The following is a 21405-nucleotide window of genomic DNA, read 5'->3' as shown; positions in this document are numbered from 1 at the left end:
CATAATCATCCCTGATTATGCTATGCTACTGATATCAAGTGCTTACAAAATTATTTGGATAAGCTGGAACAGTGAGAAAATGATAATGGCTATCAGTTCAATGTTAGTAAGTGTAAACACATGCACTTTGGCATGATGAGATTTCCAGTAACATATTATATTGGTAGGATTATGCTACAAGCAGTTGATGAGACTAGGGTTCTTGGAATTATGGTGGATAGGAAACTGAAGTTTGACATTCACATTGCAAAAATACCACTCAAGATAATTTTGAAGTTGAAACAAATATTGATGTGTAAGGATAAGGAAGTAATTTTATCTCTTTACAAGGCTGTGATATGACTGTACTTTCACTATTGTGCACTACAGGTTTGGTCTCCTGGATTCAGAAAGGATAAAGCTGTGGAAAGGATACAAAGGCTACCGACATTATATCTGAATTACGGAATGTAGATTACAAGGCCAGATTGAGAGTATGTAGACTGCAGACACTGATAAAAAGTAAAAAGAAAGGTGATATGATAGAGGTCTCTAAACCGAAAGGGTGGTATAGGTTATTGAATGATGAAATGTTTCTTTATATGAATAGTTCATCCACAGATGGATGAGAGCTAGATTTTTCTGTCACAGAGCAGTGAGTATGTGGAACAGTTTTGCCTGTTGTAGTAGTGAGTGCATCTGTGTGAATGAGTTTAACAGAAGTTACGACAGCTGGTGCAGGTGATCTACAGCCTCCTTCAATGAGTCCTTGACTGTCTGAAGTTGTTGGATAATAATAATAATAATATACACATTCAAAAGGAAAAGTGGAGTGTGCTCTGCATAAGAGATATTAGAGCAGTTTGATGCCATCTGCCTGGAACATTGTTAGGGTATATCCTGCTGTTAGGCAAGCACTCTTTTGCCACACATAAATTCAAGAAAATATGTAAAATTAAAAACAAAAATGGTAATTTTATGATTAAGATAAAAGTTTGCCACTTTTGCTGCCCTCCAAATTGCCACTGGGCACTACCTTAGTAGCTTAGTGGATAATGGTGGATTATGATGGCCCTGCATTTACTTCCATATACAAATAGACTAGTTGCAAAGATGCTCCATGCACAACCTTTGACTTGCACTCACTTGAATAAAGGACTAAAACAAGAAAGAACATTACAGTGTGTTTTCTAAGCAAGTGAAAACTTTCTGTAGGATGTGAGGAATCTTTACAAGGGCTTTTTAACTCCAGGAACTTTTTTTTCCTCTTGCAATACAGATGAACTGCTCAAAAAACACATACATCAATAGGCATAGGTGTGTGTGTGGCTAGGAGTAATCATTCCCATCATAACGAAGTTGCTTGGCTTTTCTGAATTCTGTCATTTATTGTCCCTGGAATAATGCATTAATGAAAGATAGAATGAAATGTCTATTTTTGCAATTTTCCCAGAAAAATAAAGTAACAGTTAAAAAAATATCAGATTATTAAATATAATTACCACCATTGTGACTCGAGGCTGACCACACTGTGAAAGTTTTTTTACCATTTTGTGTATGTCCCACTTCTCTTTCTGTGCTAACTGGGACAGAAACAGGATATAGTCATATACTGTGAGCACAAGCCTCTGCCTGCAAAACAAATAAATATAATGATTATTTCACCATAACTGCTACTTACAGACTTACCGCCAGCTCAGTTGTACCAACTCATTTTATATATGTGTACCCTCAGTTAAGCAATCCTTAAATGAGTCATCAAGGTATATGACTCCTAGAACAATAACTTTATATTGTTATCTGTAACTTCAGTTAACAAGTTAACAACAAAACCATATAATAAAAAAAAATTAATTAGTAAGACAAAAAAAAAATCCATCTACAAAAGCAACAAAACCTAATAAAAACACAATTATTAATAATTCTTGCAAAGAAAAAAAAACTTCTATATCCAGTTTACCATAATTTGCAACATTAGCGTCAACATAAATGGTAAGCACCACCAATTGTCTTACTTTAACCAACCTATTATTCCTTATGGAATTCCAGCTGTTCACCTCAATAAGTACCTAATTTCCACCTAAAATGCCCAGACTACAACCTTATATAATTCCTTCAGTCACAAGGACAATTCATGTTCAGTCATCAGAACTGACAACTGATGTCAGAAAATGCAAAACCACAAAAGTCCTTTCCATTTGATATACTCAAAAACTTCTTTAAACTTCGTTGCATTAATTGGCTTTTCTATATATTTGTTTATCACTATCTCTAAAGCTTCATTTTTTGCAGTTAAAATACCCAAATAGTGAGGTCATCTTCCTTGGGTACATCAATGTCCACAACTAAAATTAAATTTACTTTATCTCCACTGATCCAGCAGGCAGGGATGCCAAGATAATTACCACTAGTAACAATCTAGTCCCTCTACCTGCCAGAATAGCACATAATTTTTGTAATCCTACTAACACTCCTTGAGCTCCTTCCAAATACACTATACATGTCAGTTCTTCTGTTGGTAACTCAGACCATCCAAGTTTCTTTCACTATGGAACACCTTCATTTAGCCATTCCTGGTCTCTTGTTTACATGAGATGAAGAATGGTAATATTACAAGAATGTTAACTGAAATGATCCCATGACTTCTATTCCTCTTTTCCAGTCAAACACTTGCTATTGGATAAGGAATTAAAGTTTAGGCAAACACATAGCAAAATTGGCTAAAGCATTAGATTACTTGATTACTGAAGAATACCTTGATGAGCAGAGACAAGCAGGTTATTGATCCTCTTTATCAAGCCTTGATAAGTCGCCATCTTAACTACTGCATGCAAATCTGGGCATCAGAGTTTCTTGGTGATGAGGAGGAAGTGGAGGATCCAGAAGCGAGTGATGAAAATGGTGGCAGGTCTATGAAATGAACCTTACGTGAACAGGTTGAATATTTGTGGGATGGGGATACAGAAACTTGTTGATAGGCAGAAAAGGGGTGATATGATTGAGACTTACAAATTACAGAGGGGTGTTTACAAGATTAATTCAGAGGAAATGTTTCAGAACAGGTCTGGTGGTGGGAGAACTAGGGACCATCCCACCACCAGACCTGTAGTTAGGAAGGGTGTTAGAACCAGGTTTTTTTTGCTTTGAGAGTAGTGAATAGACTAGAATAGACAATATAAAGGCAGTGTTAATTCTGGATGGAGCATAATACAGGATATGGGAGTTGGGGTGAATAAAGACTGGAAATTTTGTGGACATTTTGCTAAAATTGTGAGGATGACACCTCAGATTATGGGAATAATGCAGAGAACACTGACATATAGAAGTAAGGATGTTTTGATTCCATTGTACAAGACTTGGATTAGACCGCGTAGATGGGATTACTGTACACAGATTTGACTGCCAGGTTTTCAAAAGGATGATGAGATGTTGGAGAGAGTCCAGAGATGACTAAGTTGGTTTCTGGAATGTGAATGAGAACAGATTGAGAGAATGCAAATTACAGAGCTTAGTGGATAGATGGAAGAGAGGAGATATGATCAAGACGTATAAGTTGATAAGGGGTAATTACCAGATTAACATGGATTTTCATCGAATTTTCATTTTCATAGAATTGTGGAGACGGGGGTAGAATGAGGGGCCATCCCTGGAAACTGTATCAGGTCGGTGTGAGCAAGGAGGTGAGAATAGATTTTTTAAAAGGAGAGTGGTTCATGATTGAAATGCATTGCTTGAGAGTGTGGTGCATGCAGGAATAGTGAATACATTCAAGTCGAGATATGATGAGCTGAGAGTGGGACTTCCGATGATGAGTCTCTTCGCTCTATGGAGGTCTGTTGATAATAATATCAGCAGGACCAGATGACTTGTTGGTGTTCAGGTTAATTAGGATTCTTCCAATATCTCTCAAATGAAAGACTAAAGGTATTATTATTACGGACTACTCCAAGGAGTTCTTAGACTCATGACCCAAAACATATCAAGAACTATTAAACATTTGTGAAACATATGTCATACTTTGCTTTGAACTCATTCACAGTCATGGTATCCACAACAGATTCTGGCAACCTATTCCACTCATTCATTACTCTCTTCAAGCAAAAAAACCTGGTTCTAATGCCCTTGCTAATTACACTCTTACTCCGTTTCCATGGATGGCCCCTAATTCTCCCACCACCAGACCTGTTCTGAAAAATTTCCTCTGAATTAATCTTGTAAAAACCTCTCAGTAATTTGTAAGTCTCAATCATATCACCCCTTTTCCAACTACAACAAGTTTCTGTAACCCACAAATCTTCAACCTGTTTTCATAAGGTTCATTTCATAGACTTGCTACCATCTTGGTCACTCGCCTCTGGATCCTCTCCACCTCTCTGGATCCTCATCACCAAGAAACCCTGGCACCCAGATCTGCATGCAGCAGTCAAAATGGGGACTTATCAAGGCTCGATGAAGAGGAACAATAACCTGCTTGTCTCTGCTCGTCAAGGTATTCTTCAGTAATCAAGTAATCTGATGAGCTGCTTTAGCCAATTTTGCTATGCTTTAACTTCCTATTCACTAATATGCCTGCAGGACAAATTCCACTAAGACTGGTCAAACTTATCAAATTGTACCTCAGCGATCGCAAACTCAAAGTAAAGCTACAAGGAATTGAATCATCTGAATGCATCTCCCTGCTATCACCTCTGTCTTTGCTATCTATGTGGATGATATCCCAAGCACAGGTACACCACAATGAGTCTGTACGCAGATGATACTGCAATAATGGTCCACTTCTTGTAACTGGACTGGCAACTGAAAGCAGGGTTTCTTACCCCCCCCCCTCAGGCTCCCTGCTTTCACCTCTGCTCTTTGTTATCTATCTGGATGACACCCCACACACACACACAGTTGCACCACAATGGCCCTATATGCAGATGATACTGCAGTAATGGTCTGATTGGCAAACAAAACAGTGTCTCGGTACTAGAAGAACTATCTATCCTATCCTTCTCATCCATATTGGACAGGTTGAGTCACCTCCTAATGAGGGGAATGAGTGGCGAACTGGCTGTATTTATCATGACTTATTTTTCACGGTATTAACAACACCACACGCACTTTTATCACAAAGATGTTTTATTAACGCTTATATTTCGCTGATTTTCAACTCAGCATCATTGGAGCATAACACACTTGTATACACAACAGTGAGTGAGTGAGTGAAACAATATAATTGCAAAAGACAAAAGATCTAAAGTCCTATTTTTGGTGCCCTCTAACGGGGGAAAAAAAAAAAAAAAAAGCAGCTATCCAGGAGTTTTTTCTTAGGATAACCGTCTGGAATCCTAAGAAAAACTCCTGGATAGCTGCTTCCCCCCCCCCATTAGAGGGTGCCAAAAATAGGACTTTAGATCTTTTGTCTTTTGCAATTATATTGTTTCACTCACTCACTGTCGCGTATACAAGTGTGTTGTGCTCTGATGATGCTGAGTTGAAAATCAGCGAAATATAAGCGTTAATAAAACATCTTTGTGATAAAAGTGTGTGTGGTGTTGTTAATACCGTGAAAAATAAGTCATGAATAACCATCAACACCTAAGCTTATCTGTTAGATGGCTGTATTAATGCAGCCAGTTCGCCACTCTTCTGCTGCATCCCCTAAATTCATGACTGTATCTGTGTGTGTTCAGGGGACCAGTTTGCCTGCTTGCAGGATGAAAAACCCCAGATCAACTGTGGGGGAAAATCCTGCTGTCCATGCCCAAGACAGGCTAACTTGGCTATAGCTGAGGAAGATCCTTAAGCTCCTCACGTCATCTACAGGAATCGAACTTAGGACACTCCTTCCCCAGGCATATGGTTGCAAAGCGCATAGCCACTAGGCTAACCGCGTGAACAGAACTATATATATATATTACACAAGATTCTCTCTTTAGTAGACAAGACAAAGCACACAGTTTTCAAAATAATTGTGTAAATTATTAGATTGAGGGTAAGGGTTTTTGAGCAGACTAGTTATGTTCAAGGATTTGAGTCTTGTGTGTAAAATTTAAATAATGCTATTTAGTTCCAAAATCAAGTTAACTTAAGTGTAACTTCTTTCTGCATAGCAGTATGTGGTGCCCTTCTGCTCTGTACATATGTGTATATAATGATTATATAGCTGTCTTTAACTTTATGCACCACTGCCACCCACACAGTATGAGCTGTTACTCTTAGGTTACACATATGATGAATTTTGCATTATCATATAATGTGAAAATTTCATACTATAATATGAAATTTAGAATAAAATTATTTTATTATGATTCAAATTCAATAATAAAAATGTATGCAGTGTTCTAATATCTATCTACTTGACCAAGAAAATTTTGCTTCTGATTAACTGATATAAAGATAGCAGCATAACTTATTAAGAGTATAATATTATATACCTATTATGTTGCAATGTGATATGCCATATTGCAATGCAATATTATATGCTGGTTTGACAGCAGCAGAATTCTCTTTGATGAACAGCAGGGGGTTGGCTAAAGGAAGAGCATGTTTTAGCAATCTGCTTGCTTACTCGTATTATATTGAAAGTTTATTTTTCACCTGGTCAGACTATAATAAATTTAGTTTAATCCTTTATCCAAGTGTGCGCAAACAAAGTTTGTGCCTGAAAGTATCTTCAGGACTGGGGTAAAGTGGTACAACGCCGGGCAACTCCTTGCAAAGGTGGAGCAAGCTACCAACACCCCTATCTCAGTATCTCCTATAATGCAAAACACATCTCCTTGCAGATATGTATAATGTTAGGCATTAAGCGAAGGGCCACTACCCAGACTAGTTTCGACCTTTATTGAGGTCTCTTCAGTGGGAGCCAGGCCCAAGTGGAGATACCAAGGCAGAAGCATTAGCAAGGTCATCTCCTCCTATAGAAGCTGCCAAATGGTGTGCCACCTTTTTATTAAATTACTCTGGATTTAGAGAAAGATGTTGAAAGTTTATTTTTCACTTGGTCAGGCTATAATAAATTTAGTTTAATCCTTTATCCAAGTGTGTGCAAACAAAGTTTGCGCCTGAAAGTATCTTCAGGACTGGGGTAAAGTGGTACAACACCGGGCAATGCCTTGCAAAGGTGGAGCAAGCTACCTTTGTTTGCACCACAAACTTTGTTTGTGGTGCAAACAAAGTTTGCATACACTTGGATAAAGGATTAAACTAAATGTATTATAGTCTGACCAAGTGAAAAATAAACTTTCAACATCTTTCTCTAAATCCAGAATAATTTAATAAAAAGGTGGCACACCATTTGGCAGCTCCTATAGGAGGAAATGACCTTGCTAATGCTTCTGCCTTGGTATTGCCACTTGGGCCTGGCTCCCACTGAAGAGACCTCAATAAAGGTCGAAACTAAACTGGGCTGTGGCCCTTCCATTAATGCATAACATTATACATATCTGCAAGGAGATGTGTTTTGCATTATAGGAGATACTGAGATAGGAGTGTTGGTATCTTGCTCCACCTTTGCAAGGTGTTGTACCACTTTACCCTAGTCCTGAAGATACTTTCAGGTGCAAACTTTGTTTGCACACACTTGGATAAAGGATTAAACTAAATTTATTATACTCGTATTATAACAAGGTGACAAATGTATTGGACAAGAGGGATGCACACACAGTAGATTTTGCAAATGTCTTTAATAGATTGCCACATGACAAGCTGGTAATTAAATTAGAACAGATGGGGGTTTAGAGAGTAGAGTAGTGCGATAGATTGCAGATTAGCTGGCTGATAGGTATCAGCAGGCTATGTATGGGGGGGGGGTATCCCAGAAGAAGGAGGTCACTAGTGGTGCACACATAGGGTCTCTTTTGGGGCTATTAATCTTTAATTTTTAGTTAAATGATACTGGGAAGAGCTTGAATGGTTATATAGAGTTGTTTCCAGATGGTGTAGAGCTAGGGAGAGAGAGCTATGAGAAGTAGAACAGATGTTGTTGCCTTGCAACAGGACTTGGATGGACTGGATGAATGGGCAAGCTTGTGGGGGGGGGGATACCAGTTCAATGTAGCAAAATGTAAGGTTTTTAGTTTAATCCTTTATTCAAGTGTGAGCAAACAAAGTTTGCACCTGAAAATATCTCCAGGACTGGGGTAAGGTAGTACAACACCAGGAAACTCGTAGCAAAGGTGGACCTTTGCTACGAGTTTAAATTTAGTTTAATTATTAAACTAAATTTATTAGTCTAACCAAGTGAAAAATAAACTTTCAAAAATGTAAGGTTTTAAAATTTGGGAAGCAGAAATGAATGTAGAGTATCAGACTGGTGGAGATATCTTAGAGGAGGTGGAGAAGATGAAAGATCTGGGGATGATGGTGGTTAGGGACCTGAAAGTTTGGGGAAAATTTTGTTAAAATTGTGAGGACAGTACAGTGAATAAGGCATTGATGTGGAGAACACTAACATGTAAAAGAAAAATGTTATAATTCCATTGTACAAAGCTTGGATCAGACGGCATATGGATTACTGTGCACAGATTTGTTTGCCTGGTTTTCAAAAGGAAGATGAATTGTATGGAATTCAGAGATGATTGACTAAGTTGGTTTCAGGTCTATGTAATATGGAGTATGAAGATAGACTGAGAGAATACAAATTGCAGAGCTTACTGGAGAAGGGGGGGGGAGAACATGAACAAGATATAAGTTGGTAAAGAATAATTACCAAATTAATGTGGATGAGATTTTTCATAGAATTGTTGGAGACAGGGGTGAAGAGTGTGGTGAGTGCAGAGATGGCGGATGCATTAAAGCAAGGTATGATGAGTTGTGTGTGTGATAGTGGGACCTCCAATGATGGACTCCATAGAGGTCTGATAATGATAACAATATTTACATTTACATTAGTCAGGTGCTATCAGCCCAGGGGGACTTTTGGCCTCAAGCACCACACGTTGCCACTGGGCACGGAACTCTGTGACTGTCCACCATGTTCTGGTCTCCAGACCGACAGCCTGCAGGTCTTCCTTCTCCTGATCTGCCCATCTCTTTCTTGGCCTCCTTGATCGGGGTCGGGCCTCCCACGCTTGTCTCACAGTCCTTTCGGGGTCCATACAGTACAAGGTGCCCAGCCACTGAAGACGCCGGGCTCGCAGCTCCATCAAGACGTCTGCCGAGTTGTATAAAGCATGTATGGCAGCATTGGACCACCTCCTCCAGACTCTGTCTGCCATGACCCCTCCATAGATATGTCATAGCATCTTGTTCTTGAATACTCTCAGGTGATTAGCTTGTCTCGCCATGAGTCCACGCTTCAGCACCATAGAGGAGAACAGGCCTGATCAAAGTCTTGTATAGTCCCGCCTTTGTAGTCCAAAGACAGCAAGCGCGAGGCGAAAAGGGGACGCACCTGATAATAAGCCACATTCGCAGCATTTACCCGACTCTGGACATCAGCCTCAACTTTGTTGTCTTCAGTCACGAAAGAACCCAGGTACTTGAATACCTTCACCCTCTCAAACTGTGCAGTTCCCTCTGGATCTTGAACAGCATGGCGACTCATAAAAAGGTATTTTGTCTTCTCGGCATTTATTTTCAGGCCAGCTTCTTCAATAGCAGTAACGAATGCCGCCATGTCCTACCGTTGATGCGCCATAACGTTCAGGTCATCAGCGTAGCCAAGAATCCTAACTTGCACCCCCATGTCGACTCCACCTGCCACTTGCTATGTGTTTCTAATTACTTTTTCCAACACTAGATTGAAGAGAATCGGAGAAAGCCCATCACCCTGCTTCACACCGGTCTGTACTTGAAACGGGTCCGAAAGGTCACTTTCTGTTTTCACTCTTGCTCTCGAACCAGCCACGCACACCTGCGCCATTTTTCGGAGTTTCCGAGGAATTCCCAACTCTTCTAACACCTGCCATATTTTTGGGCGTATCATTGAGTCATAGGCTTTAGAAAAATCTATGAAATCTTCTATGAACTTCCCGGTTATATTCCCAGCACTTTGCAAAAACTTGGCGCAGCGTGAAGAGTTGGGCTATTGTAGAACAGTTCCTCCTGAAGCCCGTTTGGTAGTCACCAAGGCACTCTTCTGCATATGGTGTGAGGCGCATTAGCATGATGTTAGACAGCACCTGGTAGCCAGTTGACAGCAGTGAGATGCTCCTATAGTTGCCGCATTGAGCCTTAACTCCTTTCTTATATACAGGGGTGATCAGCAACTCCTTCCACTCGTCCGGCAGCCGTTCTTCTCACCAGATCAAGATGAGCTGGTGCAGCTGCTCCAGCAGGACGTCCCCACCATTCTTCTGGAGCTCCGCCGGTATGCAGTCCGCTCCTGGAACCTTATTATTTTTCAGCATGCAGATAGCACGAGTAATCTCACTAAATGTCGGTTCTTCAATAAATGGTTCAGCAGTTTGATAAGGAGTATAATCCTCCAATATTGACGTTCCAGCATTGATATTCAGCAAGTTCGCAAAATATCTACGCCACCGAGCGAGAGCATCGTTTGAGTTTGTTTATAGATTTCCACTCTCATCTCTTATGGTTGCCTCTTGTGTCTGGGCACCTCGCATGGCTTTAATCATCGGGTACATCTCCCGTCCATTATTCGTCACCCTATTTCTCTCTATACTAGCCACTTTCTCATTAAGATACTTCCGCTTTTCCCTGCGTAGACATGTATTCACCACTCTTCTCACCCTCTCATATGCAGCTTTCTTCCTGCTATCCGCTAGGTAGTTCAATAGTGCTTCCCTTCGTTTCGCTACAGTTTCTTCACACTGTCTGTTAAACTATGCTTTTCTCTTCCTCTTTCCCACAGTTCTCGAGGCAGCTAACGCGACCGTATTTTTGATGGTGTCCAGCATCCCATCCGGATCATCCTCTTCCTCCTGTAACTCCCCAAAACGATTCTGCAACTGGAAAGCCCGCTTGCCTTCCGCTGTTTTCAACTTGTCCAGGTCCCATGACGATCGTATGACACGCGGGCTTCTGAACTACAATTCTGTGCCTGAAATCGTAGGCTACCAGATAGAGGTCGCTATCTCCATCTGCTCCTCTGAAACTTCTCACATCCAAGATGGAGTTGTGGTGACGACGATACACTAGTACATGGTTTATTTGGTCAGCTGTTCCGGCGATCTCCAGGTATGCTTGTGGACGTCTTTATGCATGTTATTATTATAACATGGGATAATAACGGTTGAATTCCCAAACAAGTGAGATTATGATATATTCTTTCAAGATTAAATGAACTGAAAAATTCGTTTTTCGTACCTATTAGGCATAAGAGTAGTAAATAAAATATTCGGCATATTTAAAACAAATAAGTAGTAGAGTATTGTAGTTCTGTATTTTCAAGATTAACACGTCGAAGGCACATCTTAATTATATCGTCTTTAGCTGGCATGCTGAAGTTGAAGGCTGCTCTTTTAATAATCTCTCAATGGAAACCTGATTTTCACATTTTTCAATTTCTGATTGTAGATATTTTTGTAGTATTTAATGGAACTTTTAATCTGTCTTGACGACGATTGAATGTTCTTAAGAATTATAGTATTATCACCAATGATTTTTACTGTAGAATCATTCAGTCCAATGGCCCTTTGAATGTCAATGCTACGTCACCTCTATCAAATCGATTCAGCATTTCCAATTTCACCTCTAAATGGGATTTCCTAGGCCTTTCGTTCACTTGGAATTTATTAACATTCGTCTTTTCACTCTTTGTTTCCTTTTTTTTTTCTCTTGCCAGACGTCATGCTCTCAGGCAGCAAACGTTACTTACAGATAAAGAAAATGCCGCATAGACCAATAAGGTAGGAGAGAAACAGCCACCGAGCACAGCGGATGGAGGCAGGAAACAAGGAGCATGCATGAAAACTTCAATGACTTTGGACAGGAAATTGCGATATTCCTTATATTAAAACCAAATTAAAGTTATACGCAAAACACGGATAACGAAAGCGTGTATTACAAGTGTTATCTGTACTTCTTTACGTGTCAAGCATTTAACATACTCGACCATCACACACACTGCTGACCAAATTATACTCAATTGGAATAAGAGGAACACATACCTCATTCAGGAATTATATTTCGAACAGAACACAAGTAATAAAAATAGGCAGAAATCACAGCCAGGGCTTAGAGATAAAACATGCAGTCCATCATGGCACTATATTATTATCCAGATATACATTAATAATATTCGGTCCACACGAAGTCGAAATATACCAATGCGCAGATGCAGTACCGTCGACAGGGTGTAGCATAGAGGCAGCCTGCCTCACGGCGCGGTTTAATAAGGGCGCTCGTTCAGCCATATTGCGGTAGGCGCCGTCGCTACGCTAACAGGAATCTAACAATTCCTGTTAGTGTAGCAAGTGCGGAAAGAAGCTTTTCCAAGCTTATAAACATCTTTATTGTGCAATATCCCTGTAGAGCAAACATTTAATTAATATTATTATGTAATCGTTTTGCATTAATGTTTCTCTTGTAATAAAAACAAAATAGCAATTGGAGATTTTCTTATATTTTTATCTTATAATACACCAGGGGTGATATTTAATTGTTTGCCTCAGGGCGCGATCTAATCTGGTGGCGGACCTGCGCAGATGATGATGCATTATTAACAATCTAAGTCATGGTTACCAACCTTTTTCCGCTTGTGTACCCCTTGTTTTTAAAATAGCTGTTTTTAAATACTGACAGTTTTGTATTTTGTTTACCTTACTTGTTTTTCCGCCATTACTGATTATTTTTCATGTACTACTGAATGGCCCAGCACGTAACCCCCGGGGTACGCGTACCATCGGTTGGGAACCAATATTCTAGGGTCGCAAACTGGCGGCCCGCGACCTTAATAATTTCTTTTCATAAAAGCAATGTTTCTAACATTTTGTGGGGATTAAAACATAAAAAAATTCAAATTTCTAAATGTTTTATGACAGCTTTAAACAAAAATAAAACTTATTACTACAATTCTTTGTACCATGTTTCTATCATCAAATGTTGGCAACACTGTATGTAAGTTACTTGTAACGCTATCATTTTAAGCCACGTGATACAATGTCAATAAATTACAGGTTACCATTGTAATATGATGGTGTGTTAATAAAAAGTTACCTCAATAACTTATATATATAATCAAAATCAACTAACGCCTTTTTATTCCCGTATATACGGGAGTAGGCGAGGCCATTTAGCCCTATCTAACTTTTGGAGACTGAGTGGGCAGTTCAATCTCCACTGGTACCCAATCAGAGACAGATGGCCCAAGGCTATCACTAATTAAGCGGTACGCAGTGAAGAGAGACGGCTCAAATGTGCCGCCATCTCGTGGTCTCTAACCCTAACACAATATATTTTAATGTCTGAAATAATGTGGGTTCTACGGTCGATTTTCTTGAGTTTACAGGACGAAAAACCCGAGTTTCCGGGAGGAAAAACCTGCTTGCCCGTGCCAGAGATCGACTAACTCGGGAACCGGTCGAAAAAAGGCTTAGAAAAATTTCCTCTAGTCGCCGACTAGACTCGAAACCAAGACTTCCTTCGTGCGGCCTAGCGCGATGGTGTGCAAACGCCACATCCACTGAGCTACACAGGCTCACTTATATATATATATACATTTTTTTTTTTTTTTTGCCCATAACAATGTCTGAATTTAAAGTTAAAAAAAGTAAAATAGATCAAGAAGGCAGAACTTTCCAAGAAAAATGGGAGGAAGCATATTTCTTTGTGGAAGTAAAAAATATTCCAACATGTTTGATATGTAGACAAAATGTCGCCAAATGTATATTTTAAAAAAGACAACTGGCAAACAATTTAACGAAAATGAAAAGGAAATAACTGAAGAATTAGAAATCAGCCTGAAAGAAACAAGAAACGGAAAATCACCTGGAGAAGATAAGCTAGGTTCAGAACTATATAAATACGCAGGAACAAGATTCAAAGGAAGACTCTTATTATTTTTAAATAAAATTTACTCAACTGGTATCCCCCCAATAGAATGGAAAAAAGCAATTGTGATTCCTATCTTTAAGAAAGGTAATAGAGATGACCCTAAAAACTATAGAGGTATCAGTATACCAAATTCATGTTACAAAATATACAGCAGAATCTTAAATAACAAACTAATGAAATATTCCGAAAACTTTATTCTAGAGGTACAAAATGGATTTAGAAAAGGACGATCATGTATAGACCCAGCCTTCTGCCTAAAATTAATAATAGAGAAAAGAAGAGAATATAATTTAGAAACACATATTGCATTTATTGACTTTGAAAAAGCATTTGACAAAGTTAAAAGAAACATATTATTTAACATATTAAAAGAAAGGCAAATACCAAATAATATCCTAAAAGCTGTCACAAGTATATATGAAAATAATCAAATACAAATAAGATTAAATCATGAGCTATCATATACAAGAGAGATAAACCAAGGGGTCCGACAGGGATGTCCCCTCTCAGCAACTCTTTTTAATATCTACTTAAATGAAATAATAATAAAATGGAGTAAAAATTTACATCAAGGAATTAAACTTTCACCTACAGTTAACTTAAACACTCTCCTCTTTGCAGACGACCAAATAATAATTACAAATTCTGAAGATAACTTACAGAAAGCTATTTTAAATCTAAATGAGATATCCAAAGATTATGGTATGATAATATCAACGGAAAAATCAAAAACTATGGCCTTTAAAGGACAAGATCCAGCAAGAACTAAAATAGTATTAGATAACAAGATCTTAGAACAAGTGAATTCATTTAACTACCTAGGATGTATGATCACTTATGAAAATGAAAAAGATATAAACATAAAAATTGCAAAATATTTAAAAATAACAGGAGTAATTAACTCTATATTTAAACCAAACCTAGTTCAAAAACAAACCAGGCTAAAAGTATACAATACATTAGCCCTACCGGTCTTAATGTATGGAAGCGAAATCTGGACAATAAAACAAAAAGACAAAGATTAACAACAGCAGAAATGAAGTTTATGAGAAAAACTGAAAAGTAAACCCTATTTGATCACAAAAGAAACGAAGATATTATGAAAGAATTAAACCAAGAACCAGTAATTGAAAAAATTAAAAAATATAAGCATAAATTCAAAGAATGAAAACAGAAAGATTACCAAAACAAGCCTTAAAGTACAAGCCATTAGGAAAAAGAAAAGCAGGACGTCCTCTTAAACGATTCAACGATGACTTCTAAAACCGGAACAGGCCATACTAGGCCTAAATCCTTGATACGTATGATGATGACAAAATGTCGTCGTGATGAAAGAATATAACCTAAAACGCCATTATGAAACAAACTATAAGAACTGTGATAAATATGCAAAAAGATGCGTTATGACAAACTTAAAAATTCAACAAATGAACTGAAGTTTCAACAGAGGATTTTTTCGAATGTTATCACAACAAGTGATGCTGCTGTTAAATGTAGTTATGTCATAAGCAAAAAAAAAAAAAAAAAAAAAAAATGCTCGGGCTTCGAAACTTTTTACTGATTTAGAATTTATTAAAAATTATATTTTAAGTGCAGTCGAAGTCATATGTCCGGAAAAAAGCAAGCATTTCAAAGTATAAGCCTATCAGGAAATATAGTTGCGGAGCGTGTTAAAAATACAGGAGAACTTCCAAGACAAGATATATTGCGTGAAAGAATAAAGAGTTTTGTAGCGTATTCCATTGCAGTCGACGAATATACAGACATTATTAATACTTCCCAGTTAGCAATATTTATTCGTGGCGTTGATGACGATATGAATGTGACTGGAGAACTATTGGATTATAGTGCCTATATCAGAAACAACGACAGGAAATGACTTATATTTGTGGATTGAGAAAAGTCTTGAAAATGCTCACGCGGACTGGTCAAAATTAGCGTGACTACTGATGGGGATCCTGCTATGGTTGTTGTTAACGTCGGACTTGTTACAAAACTTCAAATGAAATTCATTCATTTCGTATGGTGATTCAACGGCCGTGAGCCTCTTTTACGGGGAGGTACAGCACCACCTCAATCCCCACCCACCCCTATTTTTATCCGGGCTCGGGACCGGCATAGCTGACAGTTCAGCCTATGGCTGGAGGGATTGTCTTAAGTATTCCTGACTGTATTCGTGTGTGTTCACGGGACCGGTTAGCTTGCTTGCGGGATGAAAACCCCCAGATAAAATGGGAGGGAAACCCTGCTGTCCACGCCCAAGACCGGCTAACTCCGCTATGGTTGAGGAAGATCCTTAAGCTCCTCTTCAGGTCGTCGACGGGAATCGAACCTAGGACACTCCCTCCCCAGGCATATGGTTACGAAGCGCATAGCCACTAGGCTAACCGCGCAGACTAAAAAGGAAATGTTGTGCAAGGACAAACTTAAATCGTTTCATTGCATAATACACCAGGATTTACTTTGTGCTAAAAAACTAAAGATGGAACACGTCATGAGTGTAGTAATTAAAACAGTAAACTGGATACGCTCTTACGCCTTGAATCATCAACAATTCAATGCTTTGTTGGATGAAATGGATTCACAATACAGCAGTGACGTAGCTAGAGCTTTTGCCGCCCCTCTCAATACACACTAAAAATACAAAAAGTCAAAATGACGTATAGCGAAATAACTTAAAACATTGTTAATGTTTATTTTAGTTCTAAGCATAGTTGTTAAAAACTAATTAAGTAATAAAAATTAATAATTAAGTAATATAGTAGTTTGCTATATTATACGGAGGTTAGGTGGCTTAGTCGTGGCATCGTTCTGAAAAGATTTTTTGAACTCTTAAATGAAATTGGCATGTTTATTTCACCCAAAGGAAAATTGATTCCTTAGCTCACCGATGAAGATTGATGCAAAAGATTAGGGCTTTTGAGTTGACATAAGCCATTGTTGATCTGCAAGGATATGAACAGTTGATATGATATGTATGATTCAATTAAGTCATTTCTGGCAAAACTCTATCTTTGGCAAACCCAGTTGGCAAAGAATAATTTAGCCCACTTTCCTACACTTAAATCGATTTCTCGAAATAATAATGATGCTGAAAATTATATTCCTCAAATTGAAGAATTGAAATTGTATTGAATTTGAAAAAAGATTTTCTGATTTCAACCCGTTTGAAAATAAATTATTATTCAGTTCACTTTTCTTAAAATTAATATTGCAAATGTTGACGAAGAATTACAAATGAAAGTAATTGAACTCCAGTGCAATACTGAACTAAAAAATAAATATAACGAAGTTGGCATACCAAATTTTTATAAATACCTCGACAGTAAATATCCCAAATATGAAATTTATTGTGCAAATATGAAATTTATTGTGCAAAAATGTTGTCAATCTTTGGAAGCACCTATGTATGGGAGCAATTATTTTCAATTATGAAACTTAATAAGTCAAAGTTCTGCTCACGGATAAAAGATTCTAGATTAAAGATTAAATACAATATTTCATATTGCAACACGAAACGAAAAAGCAGATATTGACATGCTAGTAGAGACAAAAAGATGTCAGGTTTCAGGATCAAAATGAAATTTCAAAAAAGGACTTGTAGATAAAAATCTTTATTTTTGTAAGTCAAAATTATGTATTTATATAATTTTCTTAAAGTATGAATAAAATGTAATTGAACTCATATTTTCTAAACTTGTTATTTTTTTAAAATTTAAAAATAAAAATGGTGACAAATTTAAAATTTAAATGGTGGTGTAGCTGTTTACGTGAGTCGTAAAGGCCCGGCAACAAAAAGGCCTTTGTTGGAGCCTTTTTTTTTTTTTTTTTAGTTTATGTTTTGGTTCACAGAATACGGCCCGCGTCTGATATACATCTAATTGACTGTCTCTTTGCTGCGTTTGAGTTTGAGACCCCCCTATTCTTGGGGGATGACACTTGAAGAAGAAGAAACCTTATTAATTGTTTAGGTTTGAAACAACACTAACCAGTTTCACCAACGTCCAAACTAGCAACTTCTTTTACATAAAGAAATAAATAATAACAGATAGTGTTAAAACAATTAATCATTAAAGTAGAAAGAAACCAATTCATATTAAACAATGTAATGTCACGTGGGGTGCGTCAGTTGTCACTCTGTAGAGTTTGTAGGTAGTTGTTAGAAAAACTGAATCTGACATACTAAAGATCTAATAAAGATTTCCATATATCCCTAATTAAAATCACCTGTGACGATTACTCTTTTCTTGTTCACTAACCCAAGTTTCATTTCTTCATCATCACTCTCTACATTCCATGACCTATTGCAACATCCGACTAAATCTATTCCTGCCTATCTCCACATCACACTATATTGCCTCAAAACCATTGCCATTGTTTCTCACATCTCTACTCTGAGCAGAAATAACTTCCCCGTAGGGCCGCATTTACCATAAGGCGCAAGCTGGGGCTCTATGGGGGCCACATTTTAAAACCTTAACATTTGAACAAACATTTGAAAATTCGCGAAAAAAAAAAATTCTTCTATACAGTCAGTATAGTGAAAGAACATAAAGTTGTCTTGTTCCGTTTCACTGATTTGAAGAATAAAATACAGCAAATTTACTATTACTAAATAGATTCATTGCAAAGACTGATTTCTGGTTATTTCAGGGTTGATTATTTTCGCACATGTCACACGTGAAATTCGTTTTTATTTTTGGGATGAGACACAATAAATACGTTGTGCAGCAAAAAAGGATCAGATTTCATAAGACAGTAAAGGAAATTCCAATTAACATAGTACACGTAAAGACAATGACACAAAGATCGGCCCACAACAGTTAATCCGTTAACGGCTCTAAAATCGTCGTTCAGGGATTAACGACGGAGGGAGGGGGGGGGCTGATTGTATGAATAAACAGTAGAATGCGGATGAAGTTTTGATCCATGAAAAATGCTAGGATGGTCTGGCTATTTCAACAATTGATAGTTTTGTTACCGCTATTTGGCTAGTATTTGTAAAGCAGTATACAAGTGTGTATATACCTAATTACACGGTTAAAGTAGTTATCGCAGTCAGTAAGAATATATTTTTCAATGAATTTATTATTCTTATTTAACTGTTCCTCATTTATTTTTTTTAAAAAAAATTTAAGATACTACTGTTTCTATTTTTGTATTTTTCTAGCTTTAAACGCAATTATAAAGGGGACAATTTTGTCTTTCTTACGTTCTGAAAATGAAGGAAGTGAAGAATTTCATAGAGCTGAAGTTGTACCTCAAATTTTCGGAATGAAAGCGAAACATTGTATCAGGAGAAGACGAAAGTGAAAATGAAGAACATCAAGAAGGAGAGGAAGAAGTACAGTAAATGAAACAAATCAAGAGGGTTTTGAAGAAAAAAATTTCAATCGGAGTCTGTACTTACCAGCAAGCAAGCTATCTCTTATCCTACCGATATAACAGTTTGGCCAATTAGTATTAATGAACAATTTATCGAGCATATTTTAATAAATATGACTCAGAATGTTGGTAAAATCGAAAATTTAAAAACAAAATACACAGAACGCAATAGAATATATGTCAGAAATGTAAAGGTATCACTTTTTTTTACTGTAAAAAAAGCGAATGGAACAAAGGAGAAACGAGAGTGGTTATTTTTTTGAGAAACCAGCCAAGAAATGTATTGCTTTGTTCGTAAATTGTTTTCTGAGTCAAATAATAGCTTAATGAAGGGGTTTAATGATTGGAGAAATATAACACAAACGTTATGTGATCATGAGCGTTCTATTGAGCATATACGAGTGATGTGCACATATCGCAAAAGAAAATCAAGTTCTGTAAATTAATAGTCGAATTGATTATGAATTGATGAAACAAATACAATCTGAAGAAAAATTGGAGAAAGGTTTTAAAAAGAATCGTCATCACAAACCATAGACTCACTGTCCTTTGGTGTCCGATGCCTCCACTATCTTTTTCCACCTTTTTTTGTCCAGTGCACAGTGTAGCAGCTTCTGTAAACCCATTCCACACCAGTCCTTTATGTCGTCTATCCATTCTCTGTATGGTCTATCTCTTACAGGAGGAGGAGGAAAACCCTTCTCACTTTACTTATTTTGGGGAAGAGGTGGGAATAAAAACATTCCATTACATGATCAAACGCCATCTTCATCTTCTTTTTACACCATCCATAATACGAAGTCTATCTTCCCGTCCTCACTCATTATGCAGATGTGTCTAAATAATTGCAGCTTCCATTGTATAAGCTTCTGCATTTTCCGATAGAGCTCTTCATTTGTGATTTTCTGTACCCATCCTAATCTTAGAATCTTCTGTAACAAGTTTTTCAAATGTCAAAATTATTTTCTTGATTCCTTATTTATTACCCACGTCTCAGATCAATATAGTACACCGCTGAAGATGCATGTTTCCAGTACTCTTAGTTTCGTTTGCAGACTGATCGCTTTACTTTTCCAGATGTTATCCATGGCCTTCGGATTTGTTCTTCCCTTTACAATCCTGATCTTTATTTCTTTTTTATAGTCCAAATCATATGTCATTTTACTTCCCAAAAATATGTGAATTGTTCTACATTTTATATATCAATTCCATCCACTTGTCTTTTGTTTCATCTTTTTCTCATCAAATACCATTGTCTTTGTTTTTTCCAAGTTCATAACAAGTCCAAATCTTTTCCCTTCCTCATTTAATAGTTTCAATGTTTTTTGTAGTTCTCTTTCATCTTAGTCTATAATAGCAATGTCATCTGCAAATCTCAGATTGTTAATTATCATCCCATGTACTGATATTCCTTTTACATCTTCATTTTATCCATTGCTCTTTCTAAATGTGCGATGAAAATGCTTGGTGATATTGGGTCCCCCTGTCTAGTACCTCTGCTTGTTCTAAACCATTTCCTCAAATCATCACCTATTCTAACTGCTGCAAATGCATTATTATACACCTTAATATTTTACTATTATTATTATACTTTTAATATAGCTATTAGTTTTCTATCAATTCGATAGGATTCTGGCACTGCTAATGTCACTTTCTGGTCGATACTGTCAAATGCCTTCTAAAATTCAACAAAGCAAGTATATATATGTTTTTATTTTTTCTCCGAGCTTTCTCTGCTATTAACCGTGTTGTCAAAATCTGTTGAACTGTAGTTCTATCTTTCCTAAATCCTGCTTGCTCATCTGCATGGTATGCTTCCAATTGTGTTCTCAGTCTTTCTGTCAATATTATCATCACCACCTTATCAAGGTCACTTATCAAAGCAATTGTTCTATAATGTTCACATTCTAGCTTATTTCCTTTCTTGTATAATGTCACTAATATCGATTTTACCCACTCCTCTGGCATTTCCCCTTCATTCTATACCATATTACATAGTTGGTGCATTTCTGTAATTACACTTTCGCCATCATATTTAATTATTTCTCCAGTCATATGTGATCATTACCAGGACTCTTGTTGTGTTTGCCGTTCTAT

The 21405-nt window shown here is 37.3% G+C and overlaps 1 protein-coding gene across 1 annotated transcript in view; it reads right to left on the bottom strand.

Annotated features, from left to right (window-relative positions):
* The window catches only part of LOC150108526 (uncharacterized), a 79993-nt gene that overhangs the window by 23432 nt on the left and 35156 nt on the right, over positions 1 to 21405 (bottom strand). The window contains exon 3 of the mRNA XM_090390480.1: positions 1482 to 1611. Within this exon, the coding sequence (XP_090246606.1) occupies positions 1482 to 1611 (130 nt within the window). The remainder of the gene's footprint in view (positions 1 to 1481; positions 1612 to 21405) is intronic.

The sequence above is a fragment of the Typopeltis vanoorti genome, chromosome 3 (assembly GCF_054136105.1).
Source record: "Typopeltis vanoorti isolate ZY-2024b chromosome 3, IOZ_Tvanoo_1.0, whole genome shotgun sequence".
NCBI classification, from domain to species: Eukaryota; Metazoa; Arthropoda; class Arachnida; order Uropygi; family Thelyphonidae; genus Typopeltis; species Typopeltis vanoorti.
Note: the sequence above shows the minus strand (reverse complement) of the source record. Positions and strands in the feature narration are given on the sequence as shown.